At 46.0% G+C, this 15,282-nt stretch overlaps 1 protein-coding gene across 1 annotated transcript in view; it reads left to right on the top strand.

The window, feature by feature from the left end:
• nav2a (neuron navigator 2a) overlaps nt 1–15,282 on the top strand; it is a gene marked incomplete at both ends in the record, with an annotated part of 152,021 nt that overhangs the window by 103,419 nt on the left and 33,320 nt on the right. The window contains 7 exons of the mRNA XM_080730279.1: nt 3,554–3,683; nt 5,544–5,889; nt 7,945–8,267; nt 8,964–9,397; nt 11,621–11,828; nt 12,403–12,722; nt 14,589–14,654. Of these exons, the coding sequence (XP_080586405.1) occupies nt 3,554–3,683; nt 5,544–5,889; nt 7,945–8,267; nt 8,964–9,397; nt 11,621–11,828; nt 12,403–12,722; nt 14,589–14,654 (1,827 nt within the window). The remainder of the gene's footprint in view (nt 1–3,553; nt 3,684–5,543; nt 5,890–7,944; nt 8,268–8,963; nt 9,398–11,620; nt 11,829–12,402; nt 12,723–14,588; nt 14,655–15,282) is intronic.

The following is a 15,282-nucleotide window of genomic DNA, read 5'->3' as shown; positions in this document are numbered from 1 at the left end:
GATCTGCTATTTTTGGCTAAAGTTCTCCGAATATTGCTTAGCGTTCCCTGATTTTGCTTAGCATGCTTGTGAGTGAGTGTTCCTGACTAAACCTGTTAGTTAAAGCCTTATCATACTATATGTAACAGTACAAGGCTGTGTAGGAAGCTATCTTTGACATATATTCATGTGAGGATGTTATTCGACCCTGGCCTTTCGATAAGGTCTGACAATCTGAATATGCAGTGGAGACACCATGTCATGTCATGCTGGCCTGGTATGTATTGTTTTGAGTGCAGCCTGGTCCCTACAGTATGACACAAACTGCCCATCTTTTCTGTGTGTAGAACTATGGTCTGATGATCCCCGCGTTTCTACTACTAGAATTATAGTGTCCCATTCTGTGTGGCTCAACACTATCGTCTACCATCTCGTCATTGTCGGGTGGAAACCTTGTACTGTATGTCCAAAACCTTCCCTTTTTTACGATTTAAAATAGTGAAAATAGCAGATCTACAAGCAGATCGCAATGCGAGGCGTTGTGTGCTTGTAGATCTGCTGTTTTCACTAGTTGTGTGCGACAGGCTTGTATGATGAAGCTTTACAAAAAAATAAAAAATAGAAACATGGAGATTCAAGGTTTCTGCCCGACACTGATGATCCACTCCTCTTTTTGCAATCGGTCCATCTCTTCATACTCACTTTGTACTTTATAAACACAAAAGAAACCCTTCTATAATTTCTACTGTAATACCATAGCACAATATATTAGGTTATGCCGCTTTTATTACTGTATAAGTTACCAGAGAAGCTCCAAACCAGATACTGTGTGCAAACGTAACCGTTAAAGTGATTCAGAAGAGCTGGCTCCTGATATTCCCTGGCAGCCAAAGAGCTGAGTGCTTCTTAACGCGGTGTTAACGCTGAACATCAGCTGTGGCTTTGTTTGAAGTGTGATTTATGATGTTCTTTTGGTCTTGGGGGGGAGAGAGGGCTGGTGGTGCTTCTGTGTTAGGAGTTAGGAGACAGACACCGGGAGGGATAGAGGGAGACGGGGAGAGTAATCTGCACAGTAAAAAGTGTTCATTTTGTAACAGGTAAATAAATATATCGCCTTAACATAATTGTCTATTCTTGCGCTTTCATTGTTAAATGAAAACCCTGGATTTTAGAGTTGAGAAGCGTGGGTGTTCCGTCTTTCGAGTTCCTCTATGTATTCTGTCTTCGTTTGTTGACGGCGATGACTGTGTGTGTGTGGTTATGGGATTGTGTGTGTGTGTGTGTGTGTGTGTGTGTGTGTGTGTGTGTGTGTGTGTGTGTGTGTGTGTGTGTGTGTGTGTGTGTGTGTGTGTGTGTGTGTGTGTGTGTGTGTGTGTGTGTGTGTGTGTGTGTGTGTGTGTGTGTGTGTGTGTGTGGCATTTAGCCATTAGCCCTGCTTGTGGTCTTTCAGGCTAATGTTTACCAACCGGTCTAGTTTCCTGTCTCCCACATCGCCTCGCTCAAGCACCCATGCACGCACACACACACTCAGAGTGACACACACGGACACACCACTGTGCCACACAAACACATCCACCACACACAAACTGTGGTGATGGACCAACAAAAACTGCTTTATCATTATAAAGACACACATGTGTATGCGTGCGTGCAGCCGTGCACACACACACACACACACACACACACACACACACACACACACACACACACACACACACACACACACACACACACACACACACACACACACACACACACAGGGAGGGTCTCTTCTCATTCTGTGTGTTTGCTGTGTTTCTGTGTCACTGTTTGTCCATGAGAGAATAAGGAGGGGAGGTGTGTGTGTGTGTGTGTGTGTGTGTGTGTGTGTGTGTGTGTGTGTGTGTGTGTGTGTGTGTGTGTGTGTGTGTGTGTGTGTGTGTGTGTGTGTGTGTGTGTGTGTGTGTGTGTGTGTGTGTGTGTGTGTGTGTGTGTGTGTGTGTGTGTGTGTGTGTGTGTGTGCCTGTGCGTGCGTGTGTGTGTGTTGCTGTGGTAGAAGACAACCATGATTTAACACTACTCACACAGCCCTTTGTTAGTTTGATGGACAGCCCCATTTAGAGACTGTGTGCGTGTGTGCGTGCGTGCGTGCGTGCGTGCGTGCGTGCGTGCGTGCGTGCGTTTGGCTTTGGTTAAAAAGTATTAATGATATAAGTTTACATAAAGAAACTTTATTGTCAGGTTTACAATTGTAAAAGAAAGTGACACAGACAGACAGACTGATAGTTCAACAGATAAACGGACAGACAGACTATGTCTGCGATGCGACGCGTTGTGAGCTTGTAGATCTGCTATTTTCAAATAGCCTTGGTATAAAATAGTGCTTAAGTGGTTAATGTATATTTTATAATATTAAAATGTCTGCAAAGTAACTAGTAGCTAACGTTTTCAGTAGTGGAGTAAAAGTACAATATTTTGATCTGAGATGTAGTGGAGTAGAAGTAAAAATATTGGAAATTGGAAATACTCAAGTAAAGTACAAGTACCTCAAAACAGTACTTAACTAAATGTACTTAGTTACTTTACACCACTGCACCCATCCACCCATGACTGGGCTCCTCCTGCGGTCAATTCATATGTCTGTCTGTTCTCAACTAGTTTTCAATAGCTGTGCTTGAGCCCCAGATGTTAGATATCTACCTGAGAGAGAGAGGATAGGTAGTGTGGTTGCTATATGCAACCACACTATTGTTACCAAGGACCCCTCAGTTGAGAGAGAGATGAAGCAGGGACCCCCACAACCTTTTCATAGATTCCATATAGTTTCATTGTTTGACAGCACAATCATCAGTGTATTTTGGATTCATGTCAATTTGTGTTTTTATTTAACCACTTGAACCATCAATACTTAATAAACTTGACTTTTCACTCTGTACTTAGTCTGCTCTTTTTTTCCCCCTACACCAAACCTCTTTGCTGGAAATAGCCGATCTACAAGCTCACAACGCCTCGCAGCTATTTTTGGCTAAAGTTCTCAGAATATGGACGCTAGGGTTCAAGTGGTTAATATAAAAAAGGAGAAAAAATGTTTCTATCACTCAAAGATTTGGAGGACCCCCTGTAGTAACTCTGGGGACCCCCTAGGGATCCCGGACCCCTGACCTAAAGTAAAGCTGTTTTCCCGCACCTGAAGTAGTCCATTGAGTTCAGTGGACGTTTTCTGTAACCCATTTCCGATTGGACAATATAACGTCCAATCAGACAGGATTGGTCATGCTTCACTTGACATCACAGATCAGACTTGATGGACCACACTTGCAATTTACCAGAATTCTGTCCTGCCTTCAACTCTGTCTTTTCTCCGTCTCTCCTTCACTGTACAATAACGTAGTGAAAGATGATGTTTGCTAAAGCTCCTCTCTCTCTGTCCTGTGTGTGTATGTGTGTGTGTGTGTGTGTGTGTGTGTGCGTGCGTGTATGTGTGTGTGTGTGTGTGTGTGTGTGTGTGTATGTGTGTGTGTGTGTGTGTGTGTGTGTGTGTGTGTGTGTGTGTGTGTGTGTGTGTGTGTGTGTGTGTGCGCGTGTATGTGTGTAGCTGGGATGACAGCAGCTCCGTGAGCAGTGGCATCAGTGACAACATCGACACAGATGACATCAACACCAGCTCCTCCTTCTCCTCCTACGCCAACACGCCCGCCGCCCAGCGCAAGGGCCTCAACGGACAGGTAACACACACACACACACACACACACACACACACGCACACACAGGCACGCACACGCGCACTCTCACACACAGCAATGTGAGGCCCTCAACAGACAACAGAAATACTGCACGTTTTCAGGGAAAGCCAGGAGATATATCTCCCCTAGAATTATCCCATCATGCAATCTGTCCCTCATTAGTGGTGTAGAGACAGTTCTATCTTCAAAAGTCACTCGCTAAAACCAAACTGACATATGGAAACGTGACACTAGTGTCTCTCAACAGATATAATTGAGAAGAAAAAACAACCAAAAAACATGACCTCTATACTTAGACACGCACACACACAAGCCTATATACTGAGTTGCGTGCGAGAGTCGTGCACCAAAACTAGCAAATCTACAAGCTCACAATGCGTCCCGCTGAAACACACTGTGTGAACTCCTAGAGTGGCCATTTGCGGTGCACAACACCAGAGCGCAACTAAGTAGGACTAAGTAGTGTGCTAGCTTTAAGCACACTGCACTCTTTTTCTTTTTCTTTCCATTGTGCTTTCCCATTATTCCCTCATTTCCCTAAGCCGTTTCTTAATGACGCTGTGAGCTCTGTGCACACACACACAGAGAGAGAGAGCAACCTGACACTGCGGTTGTTCCTCTGACTGTCAGCTCCGTGTGTTGATGTTGAAAACCCACCGCGAGTCATTAAAACACTGGCGCAGGAAGCCGCTTCCTCTCAGCGATGTGTTAGGAGGCACAGCGAGCAGTGTTCTCCCCTTAATGTGGAGATTCTGCGGGTAGGGAGATTGGTAGCCGCAATGCACACACACACACACACACACACACACACACACACACACACACACACACACACACACACACACACACACACACACACACACACACACACACTTGATTCCATAGTACTTTTGTCCTCATTACTGTGGAAGAACATAGTCGCACGCACGCACGCACGCACGCACGCACGCACGCACGCACGCACGCACGCACGCACGCACGCACGCACGCACGCACACGCACGCACGCACGCACACACACACACACACACACACACACACACACAACACACACACACACACACTGCTCCACCGTAGCTGACAGACAGGCGGTGGGTCTCATAATGTCTAAGCATTCATTATTGGCCCAGATGTGGAGGTGATGTAGGAATAACAAGGAGAACCAACACACAAAGGGTCCTTTCTCCTCCGTGGCCCCTCACTGTGTGTGTGTGTGTGTGTTGTCTCCTCACTGTGTGTGCCAGCTCTATAGATGAGCAAACTGTGTCTCCCAGAGCTCATCAACCACTGGCAACTCACAACTCACAACCGCTGAACCACCGCTCAGCTGCTTGCGGGGTGTGTGCGTGTGCGTGTGTGTGTGTGTGCGCACATGCGTGAGTGCCTGTTTGCTTGCTGGTGAGATGATGACTGCAGTTGGCAGTGATTATAAAACGTGCCTGTAACGCCATCGGCAATGCGTCGCAAAGAAGCTTGTTTCACTAGTAATAAAGTCTGTTTATTTTGTGTTTGTGTTTGTGTGCGTGCGTGCGTGCGTGCGTGCGTGCGTGTGTGTGGGACATACCCATAGGCTGGTTGTTAGAGGGTTTCAACAGCTTGGGATGTCCAAAAAAGAGGCAAAAAGCCTTGCAAAGTATTGTGCCGTCTCTGATATAATTGGCAGCCGCCACATATGGCGGAGACACCACTTATACCCGTAGAGTACTAAGTGACATGCTATAGTATCATGAAGACATACGTATGCCATGATTTTTGTGAATGTACGACTACAACTATAATATTTGTATCCTGGTATGCATCTCCTTTGTGTGGACATAAATAAATGGTTAAAATGTGTCTCCAGCCCGTGACAGACGCTGAGAAGCACTCGGTGTGCGGCACGGCGGCGAGCCAGGCGTGGGCGGGCGAGGAGGTGAAGCGGTCGGACGGGGGCTCGGACAGCGGGGTGAGGATGGAGCCCAGCTCCAAGTGGAGCCGCCGCAACCCCTCCGACATGTCGGACGAGTCGGACAAGGGCGGCTCGGGACGGAGGACCCCCTCCTCCTCCTCGGGACAGTCCCACACGGGCTCCTGGAGGAGAGGCATGAGCACTCAGGTGGGGGTGACGTCCCCCAGAACTAAAAGCACCTCATCCAGCGCCGCCGGCTCCGCTGCAGCTGGCCCCGCGCCTCTCAAGGGCCACAGCACAGGTAACACATCATCCACCACCTGGTGCCTTGTGGACTGTAGGGCTGTCACCATTACTAATGTCACGATTTTACAAATGTCACGATTACAAATTTAAAGTTACTGATTAATTGTCATTCAAATAATTGCGATTAACGATTTCATTGTGTGTTTGGCATTGAACATTGGTACTTGTGAATAACATTTTATTTTGTATTTCTATATTTGCTTCGTAATAAAAATTTGCACAGGGCAGATATGACAAATAACTAAAAATACAAAGAAATGATTTACATCTATACTATAATTTTGCGAATGTCTGAGTGAGTGAGTGAGTGAGTGTCTGTCTGTCTGTCTGTCTGTCTGAGTGAGTGAGTGAGTGTCTGTCTGTCTGTCTGTCTGTCTGTCTGTCTGTCTGAAACAGCGTTTCTCCTCAGTGGCTGGAGCAATTGATCTGAAATCGCATCACCATTAGCATATGAACACACCTAACATAACTGTGAAGCCCGTTTGTCACTTTCACAAATCGTATGCTGGATATTATCATTTTTATGGTGCACAGCCTGTTCAGCTCAGCCTGTTGTCAGGGTTACGGTCCGTTCCTCCAGGCCATGGGATCCCATAGCCCCACACACACCTCTCTCACAGTTAGGAATGTTGCAGTGAAGAGACACACGCTCTCTCTCTCTCTCTCTCTCTCTCTCTCTCTCTCTCTCTCTCTCTCTCTCTCTCTCTCTCCATTCATGGGTCATGCATGCACCGGGTCATCTTCCAACGGGTATGGAAAAAACTATGTGGAGACAGTAAGTGCATACATCCCCATACTTCTATTCACCTAATTTTGCTGTTAAATTATTTGTATCCATCATAAATATACACTCCTCCATGGGCTGCTCCTTACATTATGATGCTCCCACATATTCTCACGCATGCACCAGTTACAGTAACTTGGAGCACATATCTTTGAACGGGTAAGGTCTAGTATTTAATAATTTTATAGATGTAAAAATAGCTGATCTACAAGCTCTCTCTTTGAATACTGGTCAGGTGGGCACTAGGCTTATCTGGGCACCTCCATGTAAAATTGGCTATTTTGTCCAAAATGTTAAAGAATCTAATAAAAGTATACATGATGTTCATCATCATTATCAGACGTAATTTTATCCGTCAACTTTGTGTTTATGCCTCAAAATGACAGATATACAGGTTTTGTAGCAATTGTAGAAATATTATAGAAATATTAGACCTTCATTGTCAAATGTTTACGCATCTAATGATCATGCATACTTTCTTTTACTTAAGACAGATGGTGATTTGAAGTAAAAAGAATGTACTGTGTTTTCGGAATCGTGTCCTTCATTAAAAACGTGACGCAATCATCATCACAAACAACTCAGACGAGTAAATGAGAGGCTACTCACTCCAAGGACCTCTCTCTCCCGCGGCTTTGAGTAGCTGAAATAATTTGTTTCTTTAATTATAAATAGTAATAAATCACGTAGAGAACATTAAACCACGCCAGACCTCAGTGGAACCACAGTGCATAATAGTGTATATTAATCGAGCGCGGCTATTTTGACACAGTGCTTATGGGGGGCGGTACATTTTCACCACAATTTAATTAACAAAATAACATGCATTTCTCTTTGTTATGCAGAGAGCCGAGTATTTGTCAATGAAACGAAACCTCTGTGAATCGGGATCTCTATCTTTATTTGTTGTTTTCAGTCAATTGACTGAACTGCACTCTGACTTGTCTGGTGCGGTGTCCCCTTGTAATGGAAGTGTTGCTTTTCTTTTGCTTTATTGCATCTCAGAATGAGAAACAAACGTTTCGGCTTTCCAGCCTTCTTCAGTGTATTGTTTTCAGTCAAAACATTTCTTTGTTTTCTTCTCGGCTTCGGTGAAAAGATTTGAAACCAGGCACAACAAGGTCACCATGGTCAAAGGTCATATTGCCAAATGAAAGCCCATATGTGCCTTACCATTTGTTGACATTAGTAAACATGCCAGTGACAGTGATAAACAACACAGCAGGAGCTGTCTGACCTGACCTTTAGCCTGTCCCTCCCTGTCAGGTAAAACAGACGATGTCAAGGTGTCGGAGAAGGGCCGCCTGTCCCCTCGCTCCAACGGCCTGCAGCGCTCGCCCTCCGACGCGGGACGAGGCAGCAGCGGCGACGAGGCCAAGAAACAGGCCGTCCCCGCGTCCGCCTCGGCCCCCCGCGGCCCCCCCACCACCCACGCCCTCACGCACACCCTGTCGGACCCCCACGGCCAGCAGACCACGCACGCGGCCACCTCTCGCACCCCCACCAGCACCTTCGGCTTCAAGAAGCAGATGATGGGGACCACCGCCAGCGGGGCCACCGTCACGGGCGGCTCGGCCACGCTGGGGAAGGTAATGGCATCCCTAGGGAGGGGCTCCTGTGACGCTTTGGCTGTGAGCTCATGTCACTTCTCTCTTGCTTTTTGCACTGACCAATGGACAGTTTAGTTTGGCTCTGCACTATTAAGTAGTATTTTAGTAGTTATTATTGTGTGCTCGCTCCAGTGAGCACACACTAGTTGTTCTCCAATTTATCTTCTTTTTTATTTATTCCGACACTTTTTGGGCATCCTACTACTTCCACATTCTTTGTGGTAGATATTTCGTTCAAACTTCAACTTGTTCAGCTTTACACAGCTATTATCGCTTGCTGTTTTTGAAAAAACAGAAATCCACTGGGAAATGAATTATGTATTACCATTTATATTACGGCTCGGGCTTGAGCTGAATGGAAAGTCAGTCTGAGGAGGGATGTTGTACAAAATATACTTTGTGAGTGTTTTCAGCGAGCCCACGCAGTTTCTGCAGGAACTGCTTTTCTAGTTACTTGTGTTACGACAAGATAACAGTGAGACACTTATGTAGCAATGACCGTTTTTTTTTTCCGCTATACACAACTACTTTTTTCTTTTCATACTTCCCTGTAACTTTGTAACCTTAACTGCTGTGCTGTCTCTGGGCGACTCACTTTCCCTCTTGTAATAATAAAGGTATCTATCTATCTATCTATCTATCTATCTATCTATCTATCTATCTATCTTATCTAAGGTGCCCAAGTCGGCGGCCCGCTCACTGGCGGCGAGCCTGAAGGCCGGAGGTGGGCAGGACGGGGGCGTGCTGGCGTCTCCGCTCCACCACCATCACCACCATGACGACAGCTTCCTGTCGGCGGGCGCCCGCTCCACCCTGCAGTACCGCAGCCTGCCCAGGCCGGGGCGCTCTGGGGCCGCCTCTGCGCGCAACGGGAACCGCTCGTCCACCAGCAGCATCGAGGCGGCCGTGCTCTCCGTCACCTCCTTGCACGCCAAGAGCTCGGCCGCCGCCGCCGCCAAGGCCAACGGGGTCCTCCTGGCCAATCAGACGGACCGGGAGAAGGGGGCGTCGGAGACGGACACCGCTGGCCCGAGGGGGTCCGCTGTGGGGGCGACCAACACCGTGCCCCTGACAGGGAGACAGCAGGTGTCCTCGCCAACGCTGCGCAGGTAAACACACACCTAGGGCTGTTCGATTTGGCCTAAAAATTAAATCCTGATTTATTTCTCAGAAAATTCGATTTTCGATTTCGTTCTCTTGGTAAAAATAATACATTGTTTCAAAAATATTGTTTTCATTTAAAGAAAATTTAAAAATATATTTTTCAAAGAAATGCATCAAAGAAAGTTCACGTCAGACAGAAATTACATTAATTTGGTGTCAGACTGGCTTATTATATTGCAGAACCTTGTCGTGTTTTAGGAGGACCGGGCTGTGGACTTTTTGCCCCGTTCAGTGCTCTAATCTGTAACAGAATTACCCTAATTAAAGTGAAAATCGTTTTGACGGTTTTCTTTTTTTCCGATTTCGATTAAAAATCGATTAATCGCCCAGCCCTACCTGCGAGTAGGCCTGTCACAATTATTACATAATCGTCTAATTGCAATTACCTGCCATGTGCAACTTCAAAGCCTAAAAGCTGAACAGAAATGTAATTGTCAACGACAAAAACACAATTCAATCGTTAATCACAATTATTTGAGTGACAATCTTCAGGTAAAATGTCATATCGTGACAGCCCTACCTGCGAGCATGTTTTCGTATGCAAGCACGCATACATGTACAAACAATACATATTCATTCTAGGCAGGCATCAAAATCATGCCTCCTCCAAAATTTGGATTGGTCTTAGCTAAAGCCATTCCCCGGCTGGCTAAACAGCTCACTCCTTCTCTTGTGAGTGGCATGTGTTCGTATCCCCACCTCATTTTTATGTTGTTATCACGAATCGTATCAAACTGTATATTGATATTCTGTTGTATTGTTGTTTGTTGCACTGTTGTTGGTCCAGTTGTTTGAGTGTTGAATGTTTAATGGACAACAATGGGCAACAAGCCTTTGGCTTTTTTGTGTCTCATCCATTTGGTGCTTTAACTCTTTTAAAAATGTCAATAAATATTCAATCAATCACTCAATCAAAGTCATGCATATGCAACTCACAAGCACACACACCGCGCGCGCGCACGCACGCACAAACACACTCACACACGCACAGGTTAAATGAGGCTGGTGTGTGAAAGGGAGGCCTTGAGCGATGCTGATGATCTGCCAGCAGCCCCCTCCCCCTCCCTCCGTGGAGCTGGTATTGTGGTGTGTGGTAACGGGACACGGCTCTTACCTCAGTGCTCCGCTCTCTCTCTCTAATCTGTGGGGAGTGATAACTCTTCAAAGAGCCCTGTGCTACCATGTTATCACAGCCTGCAGTCATCACAGCCTGCACTTAAGACCTAAAACCCAGGAGTTTCACACAGGGATAGAGAGAGAGAGAGAGTGTGTGTGTGTGTGCGTGTGGGTGCGTGTGGGTGTGTGTGTGTGTGTGTGTGTGTGTGTGTGTGTGTGTGTGTGCGTGTGCGTGTGCGTGCGTGCTGGATGTCAGCCCACCACCTATCCTGTCCTGTTACACAGACACGGAAGCCACACTAGTGTATTGTGTGATCTCATACTGTACGATACATTTACGGTATATTGTTCACATTGTAGCTGACACACTTAACTTGAAACACAGTAACAGGTAGGCGTAAAAAAAAAAAGAAAACACTTTGAAATGACACCCAACTGCAGTGGGATCAGAACCCAGGCACCCAGAACACTACACCCAACCCAGCGTTCTTTCTCCCCTCCCTCTCGCCGATTGAACTTTTGTTCTATTCTTCACGCCTTTGATTTATAATCTCTGAGATTTGTGTTCCTTCTTGCGTCAATACTCTCATGTTTTTCTTGCGTGTACTCTCTTAATCCCTCTCGCTCTCTCGCTCTCTCTCCCTCTCTCTCTCTCCCCTCCTTTTCCCCCCCTGCCCGGTGTGCACACACATGGCAGGTTGTTAGGAATGGGACGATATTGAACATTTCATGTCACGATTATTGTGACCAAAGAAATTACGAGTTAAGATATTATCGCGATAATCATTTTGACTATCGTGATCCATTATCCTGGGGCGGAACATTTGCCAAAACATTTGAACAAAATAGCGACGCGCTGTGAGCTTGTAGATCGGCTATTTTCTTTGTCAAAGAGATTTGGTAGAGCGTGAAATAAATACTGTATCAAGTACCTTATTTCCTGGTCCCAGTGCATAATTTCACAATCATTTTAAATCTCCACGATACGATTATTGTGAGTGTTTTTTTTATCACGATAAACGATACTAACGATGATGGTCCCAACCCTACAGGTTGTTTGGTGGGAAGAGCAGCAAGCAGGCTCCGGTCACCACGGCAGAGAGCCTGAAGAGCTCCACGGTCATCTCCAACCCCCACGCCTGCACCGGCTCGCTGGAGTCCCCCGGTGGAGGGCTGGCGGGCGGGGACAGCGAGACCTGCAGCTCCCTGTTCGGCGGCAGAGCCCTGGGCTCTGGGATGGGCACACTGGGCAGTGAGCAGGTGAGAAGGTCTGGGATGGGCACACTGGGCAGTGAGCAGGTGAGAGGGTCTGGGATGGGCACACTGGGCAGTGACTTGAGCAGGTGAGAGCATAAACAAACAGCTTATGATAATAAGGGGCGTGACGTCCAGGGGCCGTTAGAAGTAGGGATGTCCCTATCGGGTGATCGGGGGGATCGGGTGATTTTCAAAACATACATTTACCACTTCAGCCCTATTTACATTTCGGCCATTTGAAAATAGCTGATTTACAAGCACACAATGTGTCGCTTTGTGAGTGCAATACTTTCCACTTTTGGTACTTTCATACCAATACTTTTGTACTTTTGCTCAAGTACTTTTTTAAGTCCGGATTTTTTCTTGTAGCTAGACTTTTAACTGCAAACTTACATTGCAGTGTTGATATTTTCACTTACGTAAGTAAAAAGCACCCCTGCTTTTTTAGACAATGATCAGAATCAGATAATATGGTCATGTCTGTTTCTTTTTCTCTTTCGTGCGCAGTTAAACAAAGGAGCTTTTAAAAATTCCCAATTCTCTCTCTCTTTTTCCTCTCGCTGCTCCGTGGCTCCAGGCCTCCAGCCCAGGCTCGGTGTACTCGTCCACGGGCCCCTCCAACAGCCTGACGTGGGGCACCACCCTCAGCAGCTCGTCGGGCGCCCAGAGCCGCGAGGGCACACTGGGCGGGCACAGCGTGGGCACGTGTGGCAGCAGCCTGGGATACCCCTCCGTGAGCAGCATGCACACCAGCAGCGAGTCCATCGACATGAGCCTGGGCAGCGCCGGTGTCGGAAGCGGAGGAGGAGGGGGAGGGCACCATGGCGTTCACGGCAGGGAAGACACGCTCTCTGCCCTGGGCAGGGCGGGCAGCGTGAAGACGGGCATGTCAGAGAGGTGAGGAGGAGATTGATTGATTGATTGATTGATTGATTGATTGATTGATTGAAGAATGTATTAGAAGGTTGCATAGGAAAAAGTACAGTTTCATGACAGCACAAATCACTGGTACAAGGTCAACTAAAAGGAGATCCTAGAAACTTTTAAGCTTATTTACACAGGAACCACTTAATGTATCTCATACAACGTTGAAAGACAGACGGATAGAACACAGTACTTTGCATAGGATGTCATCAATAACAAAAGGGGGGGAGAAAGCAGAAGGACGCAGGCGCAGGGGTGTCATTTGTGTCATCAGGGGACATTTAAACCTTAAATTCAATTATTTTATCGTCGTTGTCGGGTGGAAACCTTGTATGTCCAAAATCATTCCTTTTTTAAGTCATTATTTTAAAAACGAGTTAAAGTGGTGAAAATAGCCGATCTACAAACACACAACGCCTCGCGGTGCGAGGCGGTGCTAGGCGTTGTGTGCTTTTAGATCTGCTATTTTCACTGGTTTTGTGTGACAGTCTTGTATGATGAAGCAGGGCTTTACAAATGTTTTATATGTAGTTAGCATGTTACTTACACGCAATTTACATTGCTGTGATTGTGTTCCTAATGGCTGGGGTAAAAACATTTTCCTTCCGGACTAATCTAAAAATCGAATCTAGAACATTCTAGAACAGGTGGGGAGCTTGTCAAGGAGAGAGGCTGAGCTTGATGTACAGGGCTTCCATTTGAAGCTGCACCAGCCAGTGTTTGCTATCCGCACAATCCCTTAAACCAGAAGGAAAACGTGAGCTTGCCTTTTTTATGCCAACATTAGCAATGAATGAAGTCATGCCGTGCTCAAGTTGAGATGCCAAAATGTATGGATGCACAGGTTTTCCGCACACTTGAATCACTTAGCATTGGACTACCAAGGAAGGGTGGTTCTGAATCTGAGCAATAAACTATGCTGAGTTAGCAAAGGATATGAGATAGCGTCCTTTATTTGTTGCAGCGGATGTTGTTTTCTTTTGATGATGTTGGGAAAAGGCTTCCCAGGTTCCCCATTGTCATTTCTAAGCCTCTGAGGTAGTTACATCATTACGGGACCATTCCATCCTGACTAGCTGGATGTGTAATGTCGCAGGAATGTCTGAGAGGTAATTCTATAGCTACTGGATTCAAAGCGCCGCGGCGCACGGAAGATGGCCCTATGACATCATCCCAGCAGTGTCCTAATATCATCTGTGTATTCTACGGTGCAAAAACAAAATCACACCTAGTGCGAAGTGAGCTATTTATGAGTTAATTTCAGAAAGCGTACCGTTGGCCAATCACAGCAGGTCCTGCGAAGCCTGGTCAATAGGACCCAAACTTTGATTCCCGGACATTTTTAACACATTTTTTCCCACAGTTTTGACGGGACAACAAACTTTGAGACGTTTATGCCAGGATGTAGGCCATATCTAGGCCTGATGTAGCCACACTTCAGTTTACTTAAGCCCCGGACATTTTCTAACGTGTTTTTCCCTTCATTCTTTCCCCTTCGTTTAAAAAAAAAACTAAAAAACAAAACAAATCCATTTCACATACACGTTTCAAAATGTACAAAGATTTTGTGCCTGCCCCGAAAACACATTTTGCACCCTGAAAATATATGCTCTCAGAAATATATTTTTCACATACATTTTGGCCTCTCCAAATATACCAAGAGGAATGTGCAAAATATGTTTTATGGCTATTTGTGTACATTTTGAAACATGCTTTTTTCCCCCCTCCTTTATGGAATTGTTGAAGGGTGTCAGACATGGTTGAACTTCAGATTCCTCCTCTCTCTCTCTCTTCTCTAAAGATCTTTCTCTCTGTATGTTTGTTGTGTCTTCCTGTCAGTCCCCTGTCCTCCCCCTCTGCCAGCCCTAAATTCAGCCGAAACACTTTACCCAGGAAGCAGGACAGGTACAGTAAAATGTACCTGTGTGCATGTCGTCGGCCATGTTTGGCTGCTGGTTATAGCGCCGTTATGAGCCCACCATGGCTATGTGTGTGTGTGTGTGTGTGTGTGTGTGTGTGTGTGTGTGTGTGTGTGTGTGTGTGTGTGTGTGTGTGTGTGTGTGTGTGTGTGTGTGTGTGTGTGTGTGTGTGTGTGTGTGTGCGCGCGTGTCTGAGAGAGAGAGAGATGTGGAGAGACAGAACCAGTGTGTTTGTTTGTGTGTCATTGTCGGGTGGAAACCTTGTCCAAAATCTTTTCATTTTTTTGTTATTATTTTAATAATGAAAATAGACGATCTACAAGTAAATCAGCTATTTTCACTACTTTTATGCGACACTTTTGTATAATGAAGTATAATTTAGGAAAAACAGTCAAATGTGAAACTTGGAGATACAAGGTTTCTGCCTGACAGTGAGGATATTATTTGCATCAGTACAGAGGCATTGCAGCAGCCTGCTCTGGTCTCCTCCATTCCTGTTCATGTGCTGCCCCCCTGTGGTCAAATGAGCTACTGTAGGATGTAGGTGTTGCATATATTTTTTATGCAATTCATTGATTAATGAAAGAATTGCATTAGAGTAACTTACAGGTTGT

The sequence above is a fragment of the Nannobrachium achirus genome, assembly GCF_963921795.1.
Source record: "Nannobrachium achirus genome assembly, chromosome: 7".
Classification (NCBI taxonomy): domain Eukaryota; kingdom Metazoa; phylum Chordata; class Actinopteri; order Myctophiformes; family Myctophidae; genus Nannobrachium; species Nannobrachium achirus.
The sequence above is the reverse complement of the archived record's forward strand: the minus strand, read 5'-3'. Positions and strand labels throughout refer to the sequence as shown.